General features: G+C 38.7%; 1 protein-coding gene across 1 annotated transcript; it reads left to right on the plus strand.

Moving 5' to 3' along the window:
• The first annotated feature begins 3,711 nt into the window (after positions 1-3,711).
• ttc12 (tetratricopeptide repeat domain 12) lies at positions 3,712-26,867 on the plus strand. Its single transcript, XM_074679791.1, has 21 exons — positions 3,712-3,886; positions 4,438-4,592; positions 4,804-4,825; positions 7,092-7,169; positions 7,288-7,409; positions 7,556-7,615; positions 8,209-8,280; positions 8,611-8,671; positions 9,664-9,852; positions 12,308-12,377; positions 13,831-13,919; positions 14,169-14,337; positions 14,776-14,871; positions 16,051-16,114; positions 16,222-16,356; positions 16,518-16,610; positions 16,960-17,028; positions 20,415-20,516; positions 20,959-21,058; positions 21,297-21,525; positions 25,223-26,867. The coding sequence occupies exons 1-21, from the start codon at positions 3,835-3,837 to the stop codon at positions 25,290-25,292; spliced, it is 2,097 nt and encodes a 698-aa protein (XP_074535892.1). The 5' UTR covers positions 3,712-3,834; the 3' UTR covers positions 25,293-26,867.
• Positions 26,868-27,483: the final 616 nt, after the last annotated feature.

A 27,483-nucleotide genomic window follows, 5' to 3' on the forward strand; every position in this document is an offset into this window, starting at 1 on the left:
ATTTTTAATCGAAGAAATAAAAATTCAACAGTAACTGAGGTGAGTGAAAAGGGTTGGGGAATGCTGCTCAAAAGAACAAATTAATAAAACAGAAGGAGTCTCCTCTAACCTAGAGCTATGCTCACTCCCAGGATGGACCTGCAGGCCCCTGTTGATCAGCCAGTCATCATCCCTATCATCCCAGCAGCTCCCGAAAGACAACATCACAGCCCCCACCCACCCATCCACACACACACACACACACACACACACACACACACACACACACACACACACACACACACACACACCAAATAGGGTAAACTGGTACACATGGGGCAGGGGAGTGGCTGCGGTCGTAACACTCCAGTCTCAGGATCTGGCTGTGAACTCTTGACCTTTGGGATCCTGGTCGTGGAAAGCTTTCCACTTTTCTATTTCGAGACTTCAAAGGCATATCACAGTGGACTCTATCAGAAGTATTGTTAGCACATTTTGTAGCAGGTGTTTGTTGCCATCACTTTCTAACAGCAATGAAATTCTTCAGCTTAACATTTTGTCCTAAAAGGATAAAAATAAATTGATGGTTACAATTGGTGGAATGTTTTGTCCTTTTTCTGCAATGGAGACAGAGCCTTTTACAGTGAACAGTGATCATGGAGAGATTGAGTCCATGCTCTCTTTCTTTTCTCAGAACTCTATCATGATCACAGTTTTAAGTTTTTTTAAAGTTGGCAGTTTAACACCCTTAGGGTGTTTTCACACCTACAGTGTTAGGTCGACCCAAATTTAGATCGACCTATATTTGGTCCCGTTTGGGTTGGTGTGAAACCAAAATCGGACTCTGGTGCGCACCAAACTGGTGCGGCCAGAGGAGGTGGTCTCGGTTCGGCTCTGGTCGCACTCTGGTGCGCACCAGCTGTGGTGTGAAAGCAGCCGCACTCTGGTGCGATGCAGCTGTCAGGCAAACTCGGTGAGTTTGACATTAGAGGGCTCCCGTGGAGTTTTGTTTGTGATGCAGGACAGCTGCGCACTCCAACATCCTGAACTACCAGTATATACTCATCTAAAAAGCAGAGCTCTCCCCTGACTCCTCACGTCAAAAACACATGGCCTATCATATTACAGGCATTAATTACCTTGTCGGTCGTCTGTATCTGTGTCTGATGAGGATCTCACGTAAGAATCATTATTTCTGAATTTCCCCTCGGGGATAAAAAAAAAAAAAGTATCGGCGTCTCCAGTGCATCTGTAGCCTATGCTTTTTCAAGCCGCAGTGGCGCTTCATTTTCAAACACTATCGTTTGTAGATGGTTATACACACAAACAATATAGAAATGAATTTTAAGCACTATAAAAACTCGGCGTAGGACTATTTGACTCTCCATCATCTCTGATTTAAGCAAACAGTTCTCTCGGCGCTTCCAGCTTCCAACTGAAAGTACGCTACACTCGCTCTAGCCGTTGTCGTCATGGAAACATGACGCTCTCAAAATACTGCGGCGTTTGGTCCCGAGTGACAAAAAGCAGAGGTGAAAGGAACCGCACTAACTGCAAAATTGGAACAAAGTAACAATATGACATTCCAAGCCGCACCAGGGTGCACACTATCAGGTGTGAAAACACCCTTAGCAATGAAGCTACACCCTGTTATTTTCCTTGTGGGACAGGCCTGTTTAATCTCTGTACTGTTGCTGGATATGACGCCTTTTCCCATCTAACTGTTGAACACAACTTCAGTCAAGGTGATCTGAATTCAGTAAGAGCTTGTCCTCCATCCCATCTTATATTTGGGAGAGAAAAACCAGATAACCAAGATCTAGTCTGTCTGCAAAGAGTAACCATTTTTAAAATACATTTTAGGCTCAAAAACAACAACAACAACAACAACAACAACAACAACAATCTCTTCAACAATAAAATAATTGCTTGACAGAATCTGAAAAAATGTGCACTTCCTGCAATTTTTAAAAAAATAATAATGTGAAGTATTTAGTAAAGTATCCATATATGTAACTTCCACTTGGATACATTAAACAGTAATTCTACAGAAGATTTCCGGACCTTACATATCCACCAACACCCTGCTAAGTTTCTGTAACTGTTTTCTCATGCCCAATATACTCAATGACAGATCATTGTAACTTTACTGGTATAAATTATTTTAGTTTTCTGTGATAAAATAACTCTTTCAAGACATGCATTCAGCTTTTTGCATATTGAGAGCTTGATGTTTCTTTGTAACATTTGTATTATCGTCACTGAAAACTGTTTTTGTACAACTTATCAAACGAGTCTCACCAAACCCCATAAAACTGTTTTAACAGACTTGATGCAGCAAAATGTAGCTCAGCCCAGCTGTTGCTCTGTTTAACCATTCAATTTCATTCATGTTTTTATGAGTGTGGCAAAATGTAAATAAAAAACACAACTTAACATACTCTTTATGAAAAAATATTGAATTATTGGTTGATTTAAAATCCACAAAGTTGCAACAATCATATAATTTTTTCCCAGATCAACTGTCAGCTGAATTATAACATTTTTACATAGGAGTAGGCTTAACCACTGAGTGGCAGTGTTGTTCTGCTACTCAGAGCAACAACAACTTGGAACGACTCGAACTGACTGTAACAAAACAGAAAAGAAAAAAACAAAAACAAAAAACATTATATTATAAAACAAGTGAATGTAACATAATCCAAAGAAAATGAATAAGTAACATATTAAAAAAAGGAATTGAAGTGAAAGAAAAAAAAAGTTTAAGTATAAATTAAATAAAAATTGAATTGTATAAGAAAATGAACACCAAAAACAACAAGAAAAAAAAAAATAGAAAAAAACATTATTTCTTAAAATTTCTTTGAAAAATGTAAATCTGACATTATTAATTTAAAAATAAATAAATAAATAAATAAATAAATGAATAAATAAATAAAATGCACAGAAATAAAATCAACAAGTATGTTTTTAATTACGAAACAAACAAATTATGATAAAAAGTATCAATTAACTTTTAGAAGCTATAATTTCTTTAAAAAAGTAAATAATAAATGTAAATTTTAAAAGTAAATTGAAAAATGTATCAAAAACTAATAAATGAATTATTTATATAAATTTTGAAATAAACGGAAATACAATAAAAAAATACATAAAAAATAAAAATACATCATAAGAAATAATTTGAATTACATATATGTGAATAAAAAATAATTGATATTTTCAATAAGTTTTAATTACAAACCTACCTACCTACCTAATATTAACACAGGTGTATGTAGTTCTAGGTGTATGTAGTGTATGTTCTTCCGTAGAATCATCACAAGTTAATAAATTAAGTATTGATATGGGCTCATGACATTTAGTTTCTTTAGGACTGAGTCAAAAACTAGCCTTTCGAAATGCAGGGTGAAACCTGCCTTCATTAAGAGCTTTGAAATCTACAGTTGGAAAAACAAAGAAAAAACATTTCTCACTTCCCACTCCTTCATAAGTAACAACCAAGTGGTGCATTTTACATTTATGGAAAAAGACAACAGCTTAGAGCTTATAAAGACAACTGGCTAAAGTTCAATTAGGTAGTTCATATTTTGAAAAATGGGTATTTAAGTATACTTTAACTATTGCAAATAGTGTTCCGTCAGACATTGAGTGCTTTTCCGGTACAGCCTGATAAATGTGGTGCCGGAGTTTACGAGTGGTCTTGAATGCGTCATGTCGTCATGGCAACCTAACGCGGAAACTCTGGATAAAGACTTTCAGCGTCAAGTAAATTATAGCTTTACCTAGTTTATGTAAGACAGAGCTGCATAGCTACATGAATGATTAGACATTTCTTAACCTCTCGTAAGGAACATGGACAAGCCTGATGGTATTGAAAGTTTCTTACAGAATGTGGACAAAATAAGTGAGTAAAACGACCTCTTAACTCTTCTTCTGTTGGCTAACGCTTGCATGTTTGAATGGCATTTAATAGCGAGCAAAATTAAGGCAGGTTAACAAACAAATTAGTTCAATCTGAGTGTCATAATTTGCCTTTTATTGTTGGATAACAGAAAAATAAAATTACTCACTCGCAGTGATTAATTGTCCTAAGTATAGCCAAAGCTTAGACGCTACAAAATACCAGTCAGTATAAGATAACAAAAATCATCTATGTCCATGTAAATATTGATCATTGTTAGTTGATCTTTTGTTATTATTTGATTTATTTTAGATTGATGCTATTGCTTTTTTGTTCTTTATATACGATTGGTGATAACATTTTTTAAATTCATTTATTTCAACATTGGCTTTTGCCACATGTTTAAAGAAGAAAAAAACATGCCATTAAAGCATATTTTGAACTTTTTCCCGTCAAAACAAATGGTCAGTGTTCACGACATGCACTGCATGCATAAAAACATTATGCACTACATATGTTAAGGGCCGTGGCAAAATATCTATACTTGTTTTCAGGTGAGCTGGTGAAGGGTCTCAAGTCTCCCGATTCTGCAGTCCAACAGGAAGCGATAGAGAATGCTGATTGCTTCATTGCTGCCTTGGATGAACCCTTCCAGACAAGAGTTGACAAGACCACACTGAACACAAACCCACCTCCTCATTCGTCCTCAGTAAAGACATGCACATACTTTTACACGTTGTCCCTCACTTTATCTGTGTATCTTTTTGTCTCTCTGCCTGAATATGTCCCAAAAAACAGTGTTGGTAGGTGTTACCGCACACACACTCGTCACACCAGAGGTCGGGACTGTAACAGTAGGTTGTAATATCAACATATAATTTCATTATGAATGTTTTGATGGTTCTTTTTCTCTTTTTCAGGGTCTGCAGACTGGAAGTCCAGGTGAGCAAATGATCAGGTCAACATTCTCTACAATGAGGCACACTAGATCTTTGAAAACATCTGTCATTTGGATCAGTTTATTTCATAACCTGTAATGTGGTTATTTTTCATCAAAAAGTAGATTGTTTTCTATTATGAATCAATCAATTAAATCTCTATTTATATAGTGCCAAATCATAAAAAAAAGTTATGAGGCTACATTCAAACTTGGAGCATAAATTAATTGTGTCTGGTTAGTGGGTAGATGACTCAACAATACCAGAAGGAGAGGTATGACATGTGTCAGTGTATAGCACTGAAGCATCCTTTGGGATTTTTTGTCTCAAGGTGGCTATTTTTGTGCTATCTGTCACTTTTCTGCAGAATAGACACCCCCACATTTTATGTTACTGACTATCTTGTGGACAAAAGTTAAATGCAGCTGTGGACTGACTCTTTCAAAAATTTCTTAGTATGTCCTGGTAAAAGCTCATAGGCTTTGATTTTGACTTTGGAGGCCACCCTTAGAGACTGACATCTGTGACAAAAGCTGCACCAGCAGGAAAAAAAACAAAAACAAAATTAAAGTGCATATTACATCAATTGACTGTAAATAAATTGTTTATATTAAGCTTCTGACCACTCAAGTGCTTATAAATTGCATGTGACATTTACCCATTTAAACTACAGTCACACACCAATGCTGCTTTGTGAAGCACCATCAGTATTAGCTTATCTCTTTCAGACACTGATGGCAGTATGGGGTGAAGTGTCTTGTTGGAGGACACTGGCATCTGGAATAGAATAGAATGGAATAGAATAGAATAGAATAGAATAGAATAGAATAGAATAGAATAGAATAGAACTTTATTGTCATTGTAACAAGTACAACAAAATTGAAGTCACAGCAGCAATCAGGAAAGCAAAAGAAAGAAAGTGTATAGAAAGTGCAAAAAGGTCCATAAGAAAATAGATGATGACAGCTTGTCCATCATTGTCCAGTTCAGCCAGCCTCCACCTCCACAGGGTCCAGAACTGAGCTTCTTCAGTCATGCTCCATCTCTGTCTCCTGGATCCTGTGTGCAGCAAATGAAGCTCTTCCAATGCTGCGTTGGTGTCTGATGTTAGCTCCGTTAGCCATGTCTGTGAATAGCATGATGCTACTCTGCCCTCTGGTATTCCCTCTGTTTGCTGGGTTAGCATGGTAGCTCTTCCATCCAATTGGAAATAGATCTTACGTTCCCAATAACGATGGATGGAAGGACAGGTCCATGTCGTCACTTCTTAGCTCACATCTGAGAACCAGCACGTTGTCCTCACCTCACGTCAGGCCTTACACCAGTTAGCATTGACATGCTACAGGCTGCTAACAGCTGAGTTTACATGTAAACAATGCAGCCATGGTTACATGAAGGATCTCCAGACAAACACAGGAGAAAAAGTAGTAAAAAATATCACTGAAACCACAGAAAGTTTGGCGTCCATGACCAACAAATGAGCCATACAAAGTGATGATCCACTCCAAATACAAAGATTATTAAAAAAGAGAAAAAAAATGACAAGAAACTGACAAAAAAGAGAGAGCTGCAGTAAAAGGCAGCCATAGCCAACAGGGCAGCGCCTGGAGTTGAACCCCTTATCCTTAGCAGGAAGTCATTTTGTAAACCACAAAGTATTTGTATTACTTTTTCACAACATCCCTCTGTTGTACACATCTACTGGGCAAAGTGGTTTTCCGTATACTGTGAAAGTGGTATCCAAAAAAAAAAAAAGAGAAAAAAAACATTTGCTGCCCATCAGCTCTTCTTTTTATGTCACTCAGAGGTACAACTCACCAAAAGCTGGGAATAAGCTATCCTTTTACACCTCTGTTTGTGAAACTGCTAATTTTTTACCTTGATACATCAGACATTCAGTTCACAAAATATGCAGGAGATGTAATTCTGTGCTCAAGGCTGTAGGAGAAAGAAAAAGTTAAATTACAACAAACCAAGACCAATTGTGAATCGGTTCTGGTGGGTGGACACATATTTACACATCCCACACAAAATTTCAACCTTGTGGAATTTCAACATTCAGAAAGCACAACCGTCTTTTTTCTTTTTCTGAATGCAACTTCATGTCTACCAACAATTGTATTATCAAACAGATTTTTATTATCAAAAACTTGGTTAAGAGAGAGAGGGGGTTAGGAATCCAAAATACATTGAAGTATTGTACTTTTGAGTAGCCTATAGTTTCCCCTCCTGGTGTAGAACTTACTTTCAATATTTTTTTTTTTGACCAGAAAGTTTCATGAAGATCATTGAGAGGGATGCTGCAGAGAGGAGAGCAAAAAGGACTGAAAGAGAGAAAAAGGCAACTGGTTTGTGATTCACTGTTCTTTGAGTTATCTTGTTGGAAGTGAAGAGTTGGCTTCTCTTTCTGCTCTGTTTGGCTACCACGGGAATGCTTTAAATCTTGTGCTGTTTCTGTCACTGCAGCTCTCAAAGCCAGGGGGAATGAAGCCTTTGCTCGTGGAGACTATGAAACTGCTGTGAAATATTACAGTGATGGCTTAGCAGAGCTACGGGACATGCAGCAGTTATACACCAATCGAGCACAAGTACACATCTTTGACCTTTGTTTGCCACCTTAAAAGTTAACAGTAAAGACACAAGTCTGACAGGCTCTGTGATACAATGGCATTCATGTCATTTAACTCATTCTTTAAAACTGTTTAGCAAGTGTGTAATATTTCCACATATTCAGGCCTACATCAAGCTGACAAAGTATGAGGAAGCCATCAGTGACTGTGAATGGGCCCTGAGGGTAAGTCTTCATGACATCAGTGGTCAGTCATTTCCTGCCTCGTTCTTCATGTGGTCCTCTAAAGCACCATTCACTGTGAATCTGACTGCTTTGAAACAGAAATGTTTGGCAGGAAAACAACTTGTTCTGCTCTGCACTCAAACAGTAGTAATACTAGATGCAGCTCATGAAACATGCAGGAATGTTCTTTGGCAACTGGTTTGGCCTAGCAGTGTGAGCGCACACACATATCTATGGTTGTTGGTTCCACTCCAAGCCACAGCCCTTACCTTCTTCTTTTACCCTGCCCTCCCAACATCTCTCCAGGTTTTTCAACTTTTGAAGGCAAAACATGTCAAAGCAATGCAAGACAGTGTAGATCACACCCTCCCAATGTTCTTCTATGAGGTTCTTTAGAAATGTAAATTTGTGTTTTAGATAAAATATCCCAAACATCTGTTTATTTATTTATTTATTTTACTGAGATTTCTTGAGTGTAAGTCTCTGAGGTACAAGATATATCGATGCATTCACATTAAAACACCATTATGTAGATGCACTGCTGATGAAGTGCTTTAACTAATATGCTTCCATGATGATTTTCCCCCTATCAGTGTAATGAGAAGTGCATAAAGGCATACATACTCATGGGGAAAGCATATCTGGCATCCAAGAAATATAATGAGGTGAGTATGATTATCGCTCATTGCATCCAATCAAACCAGATTTTTATTACACATCCCTCTTGCATACAAATATCTAAGCTTGGTATCTCATCTAAATATAGAAAATATATAGCGGAGCATAATTTTGAGGCTTGACACATTAAAACCCCCCAAACCCAGGGGATTTTAGGAACTTGAGCTTATTAATTTTTAAATTGTACTGCGTTCAGTATTTAGCTTTGACGCAGGAATGCAAGTGTCCGTTGAAGTTGCACGAAACATATTTTAGATTGATGAGGATTACAAGAAGTTATTCACATCATATGATGACACAATTTTTCTCTCTTTCAGTCGAGAAGCTGCTTTGAAAAGATAATAGAAATAGAACCTGGGAGGGACAAAATGGTGAAAGGTAATAATGTTTTCAAAGTTATAAAAACATAACCAGATTGAAATTATTGCCCAGTTTCTGATTCAATTTAGATCATCAACAATTTTCATATTATTGATGGTGGTCTTGCTACATTTTGGCACAATTCAAAGTTCAGCTGAACATGGTTGTTTTATTTATTTTCTTCCTTTAAAAGAGAATCCAAAAAAATAATTTTCTTTTACTTCACAATATTATTGTGTTAAGCAATGCCATATATTTATTGTTCTACACATTTATAATAATATATTTGACTTGACAGTCTGAAAAGTTGCCTTTGGCATAGACTAAATATTTGGTCAACTCAAACCTTCCTAGCTTTTCGCCCATTTACACACACTGTAAAAACTAAAATCTCAGCCAATGTTTATGTCTTTTTTATTTATTGATTTATTTTTTGTTAATACTGTTGTATTAGACTACACATGAGCCACATATACATGTCAAGTCCAGAAATATCTGATTTTGAATAATTAAAGGACAAATATGATGCCTGAATTGCATTTAAAATTCAGCCATAGGGCATGAAAAAAGCTCCAGTCAGGCCCCTTGGATAAAGAATAACGAATTAATACAAGAAACTAAACAAGTACATTTGTTTTACAACATTGACACATTTTCTCTACTCTTTACAAGAAATTTAGGTATTATTTTTCTGGACTTGTCAGGTGAAAGTTCCTTATATGGAGTCTCATAAGACAACTTTACTAAAATATTATAGTTTTCACTGTTTGTTCATAGCATATGTGGAGTACTATGTCTTATACCTGGCCAGCAGCCCCATGTGTCTCTTTTACATTCACCACATTTTGCAGAACAGGTTGTCACCTTAGGATATCTGTCACTAGAGTAGACTTAAGTTTTCTCATTATGTTGTCAGTGAATCAACAGTGACTGCTGGACTAACTTTCTCTCTGATGAGAATCTTCCTTCACCCCTGTCTTCTCTACCCCTCTCTTGTTTGCTCTTGTCAGAATACCTGACACAAGTAAACATGGTGGAAGAGAAAGTGAGTCAAAAGATAAAGGCAATGGAAGACTTTCACAAAGGAGAGGAGAAGACAACTAGAGTGCCCCAGCTGCTGGAGAAGCTGTCAAGGCCCAGCCAGATGCCCATCTACTACCGCGGAGGACTGGAGCTTCTGTCACAAGCAGTTACTAACTGTGAGTGTTCTTGAGAGAGAAGTTTCACGCAATTATCTTTATCCTCTCATCTCCTTGTCCCCCTCTCTTCTCTGTAAAACCTGCTTCACTTGTCCCCTTGTTGTCCTGGTTATGTGTCTGCTAAAAAAAGCCCTTGGAATGGGGCAGGCCTGAGAGGTTAAGAGTACCTGAGGTAGAAGGAGAGTTTGTGCAGTGCTTGAATACTCACAACAAAAAAATTGAACTTTACATGGTTCATCACTGATTTCTCTTCATGCTTCATGCTTGTCACGCTGAACACGTCCATTATCTATACTCACTGAAAGATCACTGTGTCTTTACTGCTTGATGGGCTTTTGGTGCCGAGGGAAGGTCTATGTATCATTACAGAACATAAAATAACACTTAAACAATTTTCTGAAATTGGCTGTGCATAGCAGTTCTTATGTTTGTTTATTCTGTCAGATCAACATCAGCAGGTTATACACTAATTTATGATGCCAGGTAATGAGTGAAACCTCAGGTGATGGTATGATTTGATTTGTGCTCCGATAGTGATCATCGCCATTATCAGTTTAGGACATTCCCTTGATATTGGAGTGTCTGTGTAATCTGGTTGCCGAACTGCTGAGTGAGTTGTTTCATGCCAGCAGTGTCAGCTGTTCCATCCTTCAGGTTTTAAGAAGTCATATATTGTTTAGGTGGAATCACTGTAATAGCCTTTGTTATAGATATTGGGCTGTGTAGACAATGCAAGGTTTGTAATGTGCTGGGCAAATATAGAAGGAGGCTTCATTATTATACTGCAAATGCTATTAAGCCTTCTGGAGCTGTCTCAAATGCACTTAATGAACACCTGTGATAGCAGGTGTCTGTTTCATAACCTCAGTGGCATACCTGCCCACCCTGTCAGAGTATGTAGACAGTGAAGAGAATGGTAGCACCTGTCCTCTGGCACACTTATGAAACCCAGGCTGAGGTCCTCTGTGTGGACAGGAGCCCTGAAACATGCCTGGTATTATTGGTGGTTATATATAATAAAAGATGAATCTCTTGTCAGTGAAGCCAGAATTTTAAGATAACTCCTGGATACAGAAGAGAAGCATTTGAATAAGTTTCAGAATAGCTTTGGTCTACAATGTATGTTGCAGTTCTGTAAAATACCTACTGTAAAACTCAGTGGTACAAATATCTTCCAATTAAATTTGCATCAATTAGTTTTGACCTGGCTATGATACAGACTAAAGTTAAAACTGGAGCCTCTAAACTTCGTTCAAAGGCAAAACAAACCATAAGCAAAACAAAACAAAAATACCTGAGATTTTTTGTCAGAAAACACAGCCTCAGTATCAACTGACAAGAGTAACCAAAAAAAAAAAAACAGACTTCCCAAAGGTGCTTTAACACATGTACTCAATGCAGCTAACTTATAGCACAATGCTTGTTGCTCAAGACTGAAACAAGAAGACATCAACCAAATCTGGTGATCTTTTCATTTCAGCTAACACATTTGGATGCCTGTTATAGAAAAACCCCACTTATGATGATTTCATCAGATTGAAAAAGTAACTAAAACTGGTTTAAAAAATCCTCAGCTGTAAAGTTTTTGTTCACAGCAAACAGTTGCTTTACCCCATGGCATCCAAAGTTTAATAAAAAAGAATTTTGGGTTAAACTTTGAATTGCTGTGACCTGGATGACTGAGAGCACTCATAGTCATGACTCTCCCTTAGGTTGTCAGTCCAGCTGGGGCTACATTTTTAGAGTTTTTGACCCAAAAATGACTTTGAACCACAGGCAGCTAATGTGGTACGTTCTTTTTTTAGTTACCACTAAAGGCAGAAACTGTAGCTTTCGTGTCACAAGTTTGTTGTACAACTCACCAAGGTTAACAACACTGAGAGAATTAACTTAACTTTTCCATGCTCCAGCTGAGAAAGTGTGTTCCTCACTGTCATTTTCAAACAGAATATTGTAAAAGTTACACTGACCACACAACGAATGATGATAATAATTGAGCAATCCTCAAACCATAGCGCTTTAAAGGTCTACACCACAATGTCATGTTGCACCTTTTTCTTGTTTTCTACTTGATCCTCTATTTCTAAAAGTCCCTGTTCTTTTACATGACATGTCTAATACAGAATGGGAAACATTTCTTATCCATACTCCCATTTTTCATCATTTAGATGAATAAAAGTCCACTGTCAGATGATATAATGCCTGTCTCACAGTGCCATTCAATGGAAAAGGGCAAAACTTTCACAACTCAACTGAAAGGATCAAGCCTGACATTAGAAGCTTTTTGCCTGAAAAGTGTTCTCTCACTGCTCTGACTGACTTTCACTGTTTGTGGGAAATCAAATTTCTGACTGTCTTCCTCTCTTAACTTATTTTAATTCATATCCTTTATCGTTAATGCCTTGGCTTTGTATACTTCTGTTCTCTCACACTATCTAATGTTCTTTCTCAACAGGTACGGACCAGACCCTTTTTAGGTTGAACAATGGCTTCAGTATCATCTGCAGCAATGACATGGTGAGGAGGTAAGTAAACCTGGGGGAGAGGTAGCTGTCAGCTCTCAGTGGTGCTGTGACAGATGGACCCAGGGACAGAGGAATGCAGAGACAATGATGGCCTAAACACTAGAGATCATCCCCCTCTCCCCTCCTTCCTTCCCTCTCACTGTTGTTGTTCTGAAAGCCCAAAGAGGAAAAGATGATAACACCGAAGATTGAGATGCACCCTGAAATAAGCCCAAACCCTGTGTTTTGTCCTAGAAAAAGAGGGGCTGTTTTATACAAGACACAAATTATGACTCCTGCATGTCAGTTCTGAAGAATTATCATTAGTTTGTCACATACTTCCTGTGTTGCTCATAGTTAGCACTGTCATTATTCAAGTTTGAGCACAGTGTCTGTAAAGTAGACAGTGCCAAGAAATTGGAGTAAGGGCCAGTAAGGATATTGCTGTCAGCAAGAAACAGCCAACTGAAACCAATGTGAGCCCTGTAGCAAAAAGGAGCAGTGCTTTGTTGTCTGTCCTGATCCCAATCTGAAATAGCACACTGAGTTCATGTCCTCCTGGCGCTGCTGTTGGAAGTTATGATACTTTTTGAGAGTAAATCTCGGAAAAAGATCTGGAAAGACGAGTTCACACTGGTACTAGTTGATGGTGCAATGTTTTTTTATTGCTGAAACACCCACATTGTGTGAACATAAATGGACTGACCGAGGAAATTATGTTATAGTGTGGTATCTTTATAGACACAGACACTATTTGCGCAAATCATTAGTGACACTTTATCTTCACCATGTAGCTGGATTGACTTTTACTCTTTGTGCCATCTGTTAAAGCATCAATATAGCACATAAAGTAAGGCAGTTTGTGTTTGGTAGATTGTTTCTTTATTGTAACATTGTTTTGTTAGAGGTAACAACTGACCCAGAATGTAAAAAGTTTCATTTAGGGCAAAAAGTAACTACATTCCAGGTTTTATTACACATTGGGTTGTTGTTGTGTTTTGGGCCCTAACATGCCTCTTGGCAGTAAATCATACCGTTACAAAGCCTGTTTGGACTGTTAGATATGAAACCTTAAATACTGCAGTTGCCCCCTGGTGGCTTTTTGCAATACAGGTCAAATGAGTCTGTTAACACTGACAATAACATGAACCATCACGTCAGTTTGGATTGAAAATTAGTGTATAAAATAATACGTCTTATGATACAATATCAGTTTTATGTTTTTCACGAGCACATTTGGCTCTTGGAAAATGTTGATGACCCCTACAACAAGATTTGTTGCCAAGAAGTAGGCTTGCATCAAAGGAATAATCAGCCAAACACAAGTTGCCTTACTTTTTGTGCTGAATTAAGTTCGGATAGTGTGGTATTTGGAAATTGTTATTTCTCTTGTAGTTTTCTAGAATATCTATCATTTAACCTAAAAGTTAAATGTCAATAAAACTTGCATAACTGATGTTTTTTTTTTTTTTAGTTGCCTCTTGCAGGAAACAAATGATCCAGACAGCAAAGACTTGTGTCTGTGCACTCTCAGATTATGGAGAGCGATTTGTGATGGAAATGGTATGTTGGTAATCACATCACATTTGATTTTTTAAAATTTTTCAATGTACAATTTGTTCATATAGACCGAGAAAAACAGAGGATGTGTGATCTTTCCACCTTCTGTTTTCTACATCCTTATGTACGCCTCAGTCAAGCCAAATAGGCTGCAGCACAAAAAAAATTAGACAGCAGTGATGAAGTTAAGGGGTATAACAGAATCCTGTGTCCAGTGAACTCATTCCTTAGAAATGTTTTTTGTATTTTCAGATGAAAACCAGAAGATGTTGATGACAAGCCCGGTTATGAAACAGTCCATTGTTCTCTTGGTAACATCCGGGCATGCTGAAGTACAAAAAGAATGCCTGGCATTGCTGTATCTGCTCTCACAGAAGCCACATGGGAGAAGTTTGGCCCTTGACAATCTGGATATGCACTTGTAAGTCACAATTTCATGATGTTATCCAACATCTGATCAGAGCAATAGTATTTTACAATCCCACCTCAATGATTCATTGTCACCCCGGAGCTATACTTGAATGATTTTCAGTCCAGTTGCTGATTTTATTTTATTTTCTCATTTAATGAGATTTTTCTGTTGCCCTGGGACCTAGTTTTAAATGAACAGAGTGGCCCAAGTGACTCACATTATATTTAGGTGTGATAATATCAGAGTTGCAGCTTAATGGATTTGCAAAAAATTCTACCTTGTGGCATTGTTATTAAATTTATTGGTCCAAAGGTGGACAGCATTATTATTTCTGTGTGAAATGTTCACTGATACCTGATGATTTCCATTATTTTTCTGTGTCCCTCTCTCCGTTTTGCCAATGTCTCCCTCACCTTCCCGTGCTCTTCAATAAATCTGGATCCAAAGGTTGGTGAGGAGCCTTATGATGTGCCTTGCAGAGCAAGAGCGGCAGGACAAGGACACTGCTGCCAATATTCTGAAGGAGTTTGCCACAGAGAAGAAGTATTATACACAGCTCACACAAAAACATCAGTTATTCTATCATGCTTGAGATGAAGAATTTTACTCTGCACAAGGAAATACATCATTTCAGATACTGTGCAGAGTTCAGTTTGCGACCCATAAAGCAGTCTATTATCCTTCCATACATTATACTCATGTATATTGAAGCACTTAAAATCCCTCGCCACATCATGTCAAGAGGGTCCCATGGGAAATGAAAAGTGTGACATCTTAAATTATTCAACATGTGCTATCTAAGTGATAATGTCACTCGAAGGCAAAAGGCCGTTTTCAACCTGTTTTTCTCCCTGGTGCCGCATGAAAGAACAACACAGGATGTTGAACACAGGATGAAATAAGGCAAAGGTGTCAAACAGTGAATGAGAGATCTGCTTTACCTTTTCCCATTTATAGCTTATCAAAGAGAGTAACCCACAAAAAATGGATTTCTTTTTGTAGGAGCTCAACTGGGTTAATGTTGCACTTTAAATTAATTTATGCTGTATTTATGATTGATTTCAATACCTATTCAAACAGATTATACTTCTCATACATAGCATAATTAAGGGGTAGAGTGTTGGTTGTTTCAGAGGGTTGAAATACTTCTGACTGTGCAGAAGTGCTAAAATCTGCTGTTTCTTGAGTGTCTGTTTGAGGCTGGCTCCGGAAGCACCAGAAACCACATACACACCAAGCCAAGAAAAGCTGATTTCATAGCAGAAATAACATGTTTACGGCCTGGTCTAAAAAACATCTCCCACCTGAATCGCTTTGGCACCAACTGTACAAGGGGGTGTATTGTTTTCCTAACTCAGTGCTTTAGAAGCTCTTAGGATCCTGAGTTCACCCAAGTAGAGGCACAGCCTTTCTCACGTGACTGATGGGCTTCTTATGGCTGTTAGTGTGGAGATTCATAGCCCGCCCCATATCCAAAATGGCTGCACCAGCTGATTATCTTCAAAAATGGATAGATGACATCACTAAGTCCATTTATTACACAGTCTATGCTTTGCACTTATTTCAGTTTTAATGCAGATGATCTAAAAGACACTGAAATTAAGCAACCCTAACCAATTCTCCCCCTATGGTGCATATCAGTACACCAAAAACTAACACTCTATACAAACTAGAGTGTGTCTGTATACATGCACAGTAGTAACATTTTACGTTCTCTAACAGATTCCTCAAACAGTTGAGAAGTGTGTCAACAGACTCTGTCCTTGTTCCATTTGCAACAATGCTGGTAAGACTCATGTTGATAATCAATACAAAACACAGTTGAACATGTACAGGTGTATTTATGTATGCTTGTATTTGTCTTGTATGATGCCCTTGTTGTCTCTGTTTCAGGAAAGCATCAGCGCATCCAATCAACATGTCCTTCCAACTGTTATATACGCTATCGACTGTCTGGCAAGAGATGATGTCATCCATCAAAATCTTGCTCATGACTCTGAGTGCTGGGGAGCATTTTCAGTAGCCATTGTTAGTATCACTGTAAAGTGGTTCCATTGCATAGGAAAATTTACATGTATTATTCTAAAATAAGTCATCATCATCAGTTTCATTGAGAAAAATGGTAACAATAGAAATAATATTTAGGGGATGAAAAAATCACTTTTTCTTGATTTACTTGATTTTTGCAGAAGCAGTGCACTGATAGTGGCTACAAAGATGTACTTTATCCTCTTCTGGGATTAATCATCAATCTGTCAAACATCAGCTCTCCAGCCATTAAGGTAAGCAAGTCACAGCTGATGTGTTTGAAGTGTCATTGTTTAACCTGCTGTGGATGCAAAAACATACTCTGTAAAAATCTGTAAAGTGGTCACTACTGATTTTAAGAAGATTTTGTATTTTTTAAGATTTTAACAGTAAATAAACAAAATGAAACACCAATACCACTAACATCCAAAAGGTTAATACTGCAATATAGCAAAAATGAAATCCATAGAAAATGGGAGCGGGGGTGGGGGTGAGGGGGGTGTTCTTGTGTGAGCGTGGCACAGCCTAATCAGCCACCTCATCTGCAGTAATATCTATGTGAAAATTGGTTTTGACACTTTTCTGGCCTCTTGTTTTGTGTAGGAGCATGCCGTTTCACTCTGTGGCTGCTGCCTGGGCCTGTTGAGGGACAGCGATGGAGGAGTTGTAACTGTGAGTGAACTTTACTGTAACACATCTCTACAGCCCTCACGAGAACTGATAAAAAAAGGAGCTGTTGTCTGTGCTAATGTTTGTTAAAGCAGTTTCACGCTGCCTAGCCTCGACATACAAAGCCCTCAGAGTCCCACTCTTAGACCAGCCTGTCTCTTTATTCAATTTTAACGGTTGCTTTGTGCCAGGCTGACATCTTACTTCCTCGTCACCCGGTGTCAACATCCTGTTCTTATTCCCATGAAAGAAATTCCATACTATCATCTCTTTCTGTCATGTCTTGACATCATCTGCTTTCAGCTCTTAATTCATCGTAATGGCCAGTTTTTTTGCAGCTTATTTCTTTTTGTTTGTTTCTTTTAAACATCAAGGTTTTTCTTGTTGTAAACAGGATGCATGCAATGTCTAAACAATGGGATTTTTTTGCCATTAAACATCCATTTTGGTCTTGTTGGGGTGATGTCCTGGAGACCAGTATTTTGTGGCCTTTGACCTCTGATTTCCTGAGAACTACACCTCAAAGTGGCTAACCTTCTCCATCTTTCATTCTATGATGGCAACTATTAATAAAGTAATAATTTGAGTCCTTTTTTGTTCTCCTTATTATACTTATACCTCCTTATACAATCTCATACATTCAAAATTGGAATCGAGTCAAAAACCTTCATATTTTCAATATATTTTTTTGTTCTAATCTCCTGATGACAACTCATAAAGTAAAATTACTGAATCGTGCCCTAATTTCTCCTTACATAACAATGTGTCCTTCAACATATTCTTGCAACAGAAATAAGACACCCATGTAATTTCTCTAATTCTTTCTAATGCTTCAAAGCCTCTGTGGTGTTATGTTCATTCAGATGAGTTCTCAGACACCCCCTTCTTTTCTTTGATTTTTATTTGAAACAGAAAGACCACATAACTTCTTGTGATCTTATGTCCCGAAATAGCATATCTACATTTTCCATTTGACCTCTCCTACATGCCTTTTTGCACTCTTGTAAGCTGAGGTGTCTCTCTTTTTGCAATCATTCATTCATTCATTTTCTGAACTGCTTATCCTGTTCAGGGTCACAGGTAGCTGGAGCCTGTCCCAGCGCTTTTTCCAATAAATTGTTCTTTGTTAAAAAAAAGGGCATGACATAGTTCAATGACAGCAGTACAATAGGTTACAGTTCCCTCTAAATAGCAACATTCCCCTCCCTTAATCCCTTAATACAGAATGTAGTTCTCTGATCTCTTCTGTGTTCAGTAAGTACAGGCAAATAAAAAAAGTAATAAATAAAAATACATAATACATAAATAAATGAAAAAACAAACCCTAACCCTAACCTCATTTCAGTAAGTCTTTTACTACTACGCGATGGGCGATACTGACCAAAACGATGTAGTGTATAATTTTTTGATCAAGGTTTTTGGAGATGTGTCCAGATTGTCCCAGACAGTTGACCAACCCATTTCATCACGGGTTGGACCTAATCTGGTTTACACCATAGACTATATATAGAGTGGACAGTGTGGCTCCGCCATTTACCATTGTACAGTTTTGAAGCCAAAATACCTCCGTCACAGGCGCAGCCATTGGTAGCAGTTGTGCAGCTAGAGTCTGCACAGTAGAGACTGTGAGGGATTCTGAGAGAATCTAAGTTGAGCCAGGTGACAAAAATAATATATTTTCTTTCTTTTGAGAGTCTAATCACTTCTTGGCTCTACCTCCCGACATATTTTACAGTCCCTGAAAAAAATACACAAGAACGGCAGCTGCCAATCATTGTTAAACGTGATGTAAAACCTTGTTTTTAAACTCTTATAGTTAATGAAAATGAAACTCTTCAGAAAAAAAGAGGACTTGAATACAAGGCAGCCAAATGGTATCTTCAAATTACCACAGCAATCAGACGTGAGAAACATTTCCACGAGGTGTATTGATTATCTTAAAGTTTGACCACAGCCCATCTGGAATGACTGGGGAGACAGATTATTTGACGCATACTGCAGCCAGCCACCAGGGGGAGCAGTTTTCGTGGCGACCTCACTTTGAGCTGAGCAAGATGACGTCCATTTTGCTTTACAGTCTATGGTTTACACTTGATGAACAACCAGAGGATTACAAGAGGGTTCTAGTATGAAGGAGAGAAGAGACAGAGACAAGGCCTCACTCCCCTAACATGCGTAATGTGTGAGTGGGGAGGGGAGTACCTGGAAGATTATAAGTAACTTGCAGATCATTAAATGTCCTCAGCCCCTTGTCATTGTGAGTATCAGATATAACATTGATCCCCTGTTGCTCCATTCTCTAAAAGAGAAAGGCACCCTTCCAGTTATTAGAAAATAGTTCTGAAATATAGGGCTTTGTATATGCCACTTTAACACGGAACCTGTCATCCTCGTTGTATCGTTTGTATCGTTGACTGGAAAGCCCTGGATGGATTAAATCTTGAAGTCACTGAGGCAAGGCCAAATGTTCTTTTATAGGTCTCCATGATATTAATGTCTGGGGATCAAGCCCAGTTAGCTTGACATGTGGTCGTCCTCAGCCCCAAATAAACTTTGATATTAATTTATGCATCTTGTCCCAATAGCCTTTAGGTGGGGAAAGGGGCATCATAATAGAGTATAAGTTCACTCTGGGGAGGACCATTTTAATAAAAGGCATGTGTTTTTAAGGAATTCAGAAGACGCATCAACCTTTACAGATTTGCCTCAACCCATTTCATTAAAACAAGTAAGTTTTTGCTAGAAAAGGAAAACAAGAAGGGGTAGATATCCACACCCAAGGATTTGAAGCTCTTAACTTCTGTTATATGCGTTTGCAATGAAGCGGCATCTGAGAGTGAATTAAGGGGCATCAGTGAGGATTCAGTCCATTTATTTTATAGCCTAAGAAGGCATTATTGGGAAAAATATTGATGTGTTATTTATGTATAGTAGAATGTCGCCAGCAAATAGTGACATATGGTGTGAGGTGTTACAGGATATGGGTGAGAAAGAGGGATGCTGCCTAATTGCCTAATTGAGGAGGAGAAAGAGGGCATCCTTGATGCTGATCTTGCCCGCCGATGAACTTTAACCTGGCTGGGTAGAGCGGAAAGGCTTGGAGTCCCTGTTTCCTTGCTTCCTCCATGGAAGGCGAGAAAGCCCAGTGTTGTGTTACAGTGTAGTTGCTCAAGATGGCAAAAAAGGTTAGCTTAAGGAACCATTTCTGAAGATTTGTGGAGATGAATTGGGAGGCATTGGGCCCTCTGCACCCTCAGAGATACAGCTGAGGTGTCTCTTGATTATGTGGTAATCCATCTACTTCTGCTTTGCATCTTTTCTTCAGTTTTCCTTTCTTGTGTCCTCTATAATCTCATGTTGTAATGCCATTATCCTTCTTTGATTTACAGAGAGCCACAGGTGTGCTGAGCAATGTCCTCCCTCATTCCCCTGAAGCCATCCAGTCTGTTATTCAGGGAGGTGTGGTTAAGAAAATGCACAGGCTGCTCAAGGTGCTGTATGAAGCTAAGTTTCCACTAAAACATCAGCGCTTTGTTGTATGTTAGTGTATTTCATCAAAGAAACATTGTGCTATTTCTCATTTATCCTTAAATAATGCAATACTCAAGTTTTTACAAGGCTTAGGACAGTGTATGATAAATATCACAACTGAAAATAAAACACTTTTTGCCTTGTATTCTTTATTGCAAATATTTTGTGCCTCTATGAATAAACTTCTTTGTTTTGAAGAACTGCATGTATTCTCATTCAAGTGTAGAAGCACTCAACGAAAGTCTGTTTGCTGAACCATGAGTCATTTAATTGAGTTTTTAGTTTAACCCATTTAATGTGCTCATTTTTGTTTTAGTTTTTAGGAGTCTTTAGAACTTAAACTAAACTGGTTGTGCTGTTGGAAGATCTGGCATGACTGTAATTTTCCTGTCTGCTTCTCAGAGCTCGGGCCAGGTTACGACTAAGTATGCCATGAAGACTCTAACAGTTTGCACTGCTGCCAGTGGGTTGGCACGAGAGGAGCTGGTGAAGTCTGATAAAAGTGAGAAATGACTGACATGTTTGCACCACTCTTGCAAGCTTTTCATTACTCCATTAAAATTATTCAAAGGATGACCTGCTAGTTAGTTATGCTAGTTAAATGTGCATCTGTGTGTGTGTCCATGAATATCTTAGGCTAAGGATTTTGTTAGAGTGTATAACTGCAGCATATAGATCACAGCATGTCAATAAATGTCTTTTTCAAGTGCCATTTCTTCCTTTGTATTTGTTTACCACAGAACTGTCCATTTTACGTCGTTTGCTGGGTTCAAGCTGCGATGAGATGGTGACAGGAAATGCAGCCCTTTGCGTGGCCCACTGCCTTGTGTTGGAGGGAATTGCCAGCAACCTGCTGGGCACTGATATTGTGCCGTTACTTTTACGCCACGCTGCAGGGGATGCTAAGAGGACAGCTGTGAAGCAAAATGCAGCCATTGCTCTTGGACGGCTGTGTCAATCTGAGCCCAGGTGCCCTCTCACCTACTCTTTACATCACATGCTGTTGATTGCTTAGGACATGCTAGCCTCAAGGAAAACTGAAAAGCCATCCACACAATAGAGTGAATAAGGCGATCTGATGTTTAGGGCTTGGATCAGAAAGACATAAGACAGCTCACTTTAAGCACAGGCTGAATTTAAATATTGAGAATTATATTTTTTCATTTTTATAAGACATATTCATTAACCCCTTATTTTTCACGTTTGTCATCTAAACATTAGGTGGTCTCTCTCTTGCAGACATCCTCTAAATTAACTTTCGAGTCATGCTGTGCATGTGATAAACATCCTGTACTAATGTTCTACAATAGCTTCAACACTTAATGGTTAGACTGCTCATTCCTGATGGACTTGCTTAATACCATATTTAGACTTTACTTCCAGTCTTCACTACAGTACAGTTTTATATTGTGTCCCTCAAAACCTCTTTTAGAATGATGCAAAAAGGCTTGGGGGGGAAAACAGTTTGGACTTCATAAAATTGGTCATAGGCTAAAGACTTTGTTTTGGACTGAGCCATATATTGTAATGTTTTTTGACTATGTTATCAGGAACATTGTTGCCTTCTGGATATGATCAAATTCCACCATTTTTGTCCAGCTGTTCTTCCTGAAGGAGGGTTCTTTCAAAATATTAGTATATTGTATAGTATATTCTTTGTCTGAGTCCAAAGTGTTGTCAATGTGCTTCCTTCGTCAAACTACGTCGGTGGTGCAGTTGGATGGTGCGCTCGGTCAGTGATCAGAAGGTTGCAAGTTCTGGGCGACACATGGCGATGTGTCCTTGGGCAAGACACTTAATCCCAAGTTGCTCCCACTGCTGCGTCAGTGGTGTGTAAATGGGCATGAAAGGGCATGAATGTGTTAGGTATACAGGTGGATAACTGACATAGATACTCTGTACCATCAGTGAGTGAATGTGAGAGCGAATGGGTGTGAATGGGTAAGTGTGACCTGCGGTGTAAAGCAGCTTTGAGTAGTCCATGACTAGAAAAGCACTGTATAAGCTCAAGTCCATTCATCATTTACCAAACTTACAAATAACAATCACATCTAGTTATGCACCGATTTAATCCTGGTATCAGGAATTGATCAAATACAGACTCAAAAAAGTTAGATCAGATACTTCTAACAAGTGGCCAGTCCATTGGGAAGATCTATCCAGCTTAGGGCACGTTTTCACTGGCCATCCAAACCGTGCCGTGCTAGGGCACAATCCCCGCCCCCTGCAGCGCTGTTCTCCAGCTGGAGAGTACGGCCAGCGGTCACACTACCCCAATATGAACCAGACTTTAGCGGGTATCACACATGCGCACAGCCCGCCGACAACATTGTGAAGGGTTTGTTAACATGAAGCGCGATCTCATCAGAGTTAGCACAGTGAGACACAGATAGCACTGCTACAACTTTTGAGACTTTTAGACTTATAGTAAGTCATTTTCGCCCGACACAGCCATCTAACACCCCCGCTTTGTTTAAAATGATTGTCAAGAGATGTGCTCACGGTGATCATTAGTCACGGATTGCACGTGCTGTCTGCGTGCTTGTGCATGAAGTAAACCGCGCCAAAGCCCACCTCTCTGAAGCGTGCCAAAGCACGGAAGCGAATCGTGCTTGGGCACGGCACGATTGTGGTTACACTGGCCATTCCAAACGTGCTTTTGGGCTACAGCGTGCTTAGGCACGGCATGGTTGGCCAGTGTGACCGCGTCCTTAGTTTATGGTTTTTCTGTTTGCACTTGTGCATGTAATATGTCATCAGCGCTGGTAGGTCGGTGCGTTTTTGCTCAGGAAAGCTAGAATAGCATGTGAAGCCCCGTTTCCACCAAGCAGTTGATCAGTACAGTGTGGTACCTGATGGATTGGTAAAGGCTAATCCTGTTTGCGTTTCCACAGCCAACCGTGCCTCCCGATGGGAGGCAGCGTGTAAGTTTCTTAATAGCGTGACGCCATAGCAGCGCAACACACAGTGTGCCCTGCTAATAAATACTAAGAAGAAAAATGTTACACAGTAAAGAAGGAGCAATGATGGAAGTTATCCTGCAGTTAATCATCTTTGTGATTGGCATGTGGCCCATAGTTACAAAGTGCAATCAAGCTTTCTCATCACCGCTGTGTGCCGTGAGGAAAAATACAGCTGCTGTCGCACAGTAAGTGACGATTTTTTTGACCAGTCAACGGTCTGCAGTGTTGTAGCTCAGCCTTCTGGGACTGGATTGGTTTAGTCTGGCACCCCAACGGAAGGGTCCTAAGAAGTGGGACGGCGAGTCTCGGTTATTTGGGGATCTGTCTGGGATTGATGTATCTTTCCTTGAGTGAGGATCACTCCTGGTCCTCCTGACTGCGTGCGTACTAACTTTGTGATCTAAATTCCTAATGCTGGCTTGAAGAAGACACGGAGTTCAACGAAGGAGATGAGAGTTCTGGCAGTTTTAGTTCAATACTTTATTTGAAGCAAGGCAATGGAGATGATGCAATGATCTTGGTCAGGACAGCTGAGGGCACTAAATCAATCAATCCTGGCGAAATGAAGTAATCATCTCAAGTTGTCCAAGGGTCAAAGGTTAGCTCATGCAGGCTTCCAAGACCTCTGCAGGGTCTGGCTCTGGCAGGCTTCTGCACTTTACTAAATGAATCTTCAACAGGGTTAGTCAATGGAAATGCCACAAAATGTGTGCTGTACTGAGATAAACAGAACTGAACCGCTTGGTCGAAATGTGGCTAAAGATGATAACTACGGCGGTTTGCAGTTTGCAGGTATTTAACACTTGTTTTACCGACAACTCTGACAATGACTTGCAACATGTGCAAGTTGAATTTCTGTTAGTTTTGGAGATCTGCTCACCACACATTATTACTGTTACGTTTCAACAAGTCTTGTGAATGACAGGGGTCACAGACTGGGATACTAACAAAAGAAAAACTGCACGTTAGTACAAAAACAAAAACAAGGCCTTTGGGGTCTCAAAGGTGGAATGGAGGTTTCATGCTCCACAACCACCCACTAAATCTATTAAAAGAGTAGACAAACAGAAAAGAAAAGGCCTGAAACAAAGGTGGAGTCACTTGGTGGGGGAAATGACACTGTGCAAAAGTAAATCTCCTTAGAGATCAACCCTCTCAAATCTTTAGTAAATACCCTCTTCCCCTTAACACATACTCACACACACACTCCCAAAAACACTAATCACACAAACCAAAAGAAACCAACTGAAGGTGTTGGCATCACTGGTGTCACACGCCCAACTGAGGAATAGAGCCTCCTCTTATAGACTACCCAGGCTGATGAGCACCAGCTGGGTGCACTGAGGACAGGTGAGCTGAATGAGAGCTCGTTAGGAGGGCTGGAGGTCACAAGCTACCTCCATCCGTAACATTATAGTTAAAATTGCATAAAATACGTATGATAAATAAAGCACCACTGATTATGTTGGAAAAGTTGTTGGGTGAAATTGTCCCAAATAACAGCAACAAACACACCTCATTGTACCCTGGAATATCTTTATTGTACCTGAAGGTGATACATCTCTGCTGCACATGTGCAGCTCTTAAATCTAAAGCTTCCAAGACAACAAGCTCTTATCAGTGTATGTTATTTTAATTTCAACCAATTCACAACACTTTCTCTGTGCTTTCTTCTAACACATTTTATCTTGTCTTTATTCCAGACATTTGAACAAACTTCGTGAACTACATGGCCTTGAAACTCTGCACTCCTGTATGAAGCTCATCTCATAACCACACATCATGTTACACAATCAAACTCAGTGTCAATGTTGTTTTCTTCAACTGTTAACAATCAGATATTAAAAAAAAAAACCTCTTCTTTGTATTATTTTTGGTCATTGTTTTGTGTTGCCGAATTATGAAAGGATTCTATTTTCGTTTAAATGAAAGAGTAGATTATAAATTTAGTGAGAAAAGCAAATTATTTCTTTATAATAATCAAAAGTGTGCTTGATTTAAAAAGAAAATCTGCTTTTCATTGCTTACAGTTTTTTTTCCAGTTGTTTTGATACATTTTTAGTATATTTCGTAAAACACCAAGCCAGTCTCTTTCTCCAAATTCTTAGTTGATCTCTCAAATGTAAATATCTGTGTGTTCGATTTTGATCCAAATTTTTCACAATATCTTGCTATTTACTTGCGTCGTTGATAGGCAAAGACCGTCAGGATGCTTTTTGAACAGTGGCCCTGACCTGTAAACCAGTCAGATCTGTAGTTAGCATTATGTTTTTATTGAATTTACAGGAAGGCCATAGCCCTGAGTTTTATGCTGATGAAAAGACTTTTTACTGAAAGCATATAGGTTCTCCAGATGACCATAAACTGCAAAGTGTGAAGAGTTGGACACCATGTTGGTTCTGCCATGTCTGTGTTACTTTGGAATTGAGCATTACTCTAACTCACAGAGAGAGACAAGCCTATTGACTTATCTGAGGACTTGTGGAAAAAAAGGTCAGGGCTATAACTTTCCCAGCCTAATGTTTGCACTCTGTGATATCTGGTAGAATTATATTACTGGGAGAGCAAGACAAGTGGCCTAAGGCTGCTGTATATTGTGGAATAGTTTAATGGTGTGGCAGATGTTGTTAACGGCAGGTGAGGGTGTATGCGTGGCTCTGGTCAAACTGCACTTTCCTTTGATTGAACAGCCACAGGACAAGAACTGGCACCAACTATACAAGCAGCACTTCATGAAAACAACACAGTGCTGCAAAACCCAAGGAAGAAAACTATCACTTATTTTTGGACTTTTTTAACTGAACAAGCCTTCTGCCAGAGAAGATATTGGTCACCATGTCAAAACTTTCAGTGTTTTTGCACAAATTGCAGCACAAGCCAGGGATGATGATGTCCTCACTTACAGTTTTTCTCAGTCCCTTTGGTGCATTTCTCTGATCAGAATTAAAGTTCTTATAACTGTTTGTGCACATCATAGTAGAAGTTTCCTGTTCTTTTTAACAAACTACAAATGCTTTTGGACATGCATCAATTGCTTTTCTGCAACTCCCTTCTGTTTTGTAACATATCATTTGCATTTGTTATGTCAGTCAAAATGAACTATGTGTATGAATGCTGAAGAGTCATTCCATAAAAGCAATACTCCTTGTTTTATTGCTTGAGTCATTACATTCAAAAATGTTGAGCTAGTTGTCAAAATCTGTCATGCTTATTTTACACATTTCTTTTTCATTTTTTTAATGAAATGTCTCCTAAAATGAACAGTTTTTCTCAGGTGAACCTCAGCTCTCACTGATGAAAAGGGCTGTGTGAAGCATTAAATACAACCAATGAAAAGCCTCTTCTCCACAGTCACCCAGAGCTAAAGTACGAAATTTAAAATAAAATGTTCATTAAAGTCTGATTGCACAAGATGCTTGTTCTTTGCATAACATTAGAATACTGTTGATAGAAATAGTAAAACCACCATCACGCCAGGTATATTTTACCTTATATAGCAAGAGAAAAAAACATTAAAAGAATTCTTTACATCAAAAATATTGAAATACAACAAAACATGGAAAAGTGAAGTACTCTTCTTTTACTTTTCCATATACAAAGTCTCATAAAATAATAATAGAAAAAGTATCATAAACAGACCTAAAAGTAAGGCACTAAAATTTGTGAAAAATAATTTAGTCATCAAAAAAAAAAAAACAACCAACCAACCAAACAAACAAACAAACAAAAAAAAAAAACTGACATGGGAACATTCTTGTTAATCTACCTATTCCTCAAATATGTGACCCTTGTTCAGTGAAGGTTATGAGAACATTTTTTTTATTGTTCAATTATAAATTATGGTTAAGTTATTTTACCTCTCAATCACTAATGTGGGGGGAAAATCACCCATCCACGTCCCTGCTGAAAAACCCAAGGAGGGTAGCAGGAACACACACCTAACTTCGATGACATCAGTGAGTGG

This window comes from Halichoeres trimaculatus, unplaced genomic scaffold (genome assembly GCF_033239565.1).
Source record: "Halichoeres trimaculatus isolate MK-OKI-2021-1 unplaced genomic scaffold, fHalTri1.1 fHalTri1_scaffold_9, whole genome shotgun sequence".
NCBI lineage: Eukaryota > Metazoa > Chordata > Actinopteri > Labriformes > Labridae > Halichoeres > Halichoeres trimaculatus.

Coding starts and splice junctions, on each gene's coding strand:
- ttc12 (XM_074679791.1), top strand. CDS start 3,835: ATGGACAAGCCTGATGGTATTGAAAGTTTCTTACAGAATGTGGACAAA. Junction 3,887..4,437: donor ACAGAATGTGGACAAAATAA/GTGAGTAAAACG, acceptor ACTTGTTTTCAG/GTGAGCTGGTGAAGGGTCTC. Junction 20,517..20,958: donor AAATGCACAGGCTGCTCAAG/GTGCTGTATGAA, acceptor TCTGCTTCTCAG/AGCTCGGGCCAGGTTACGAC.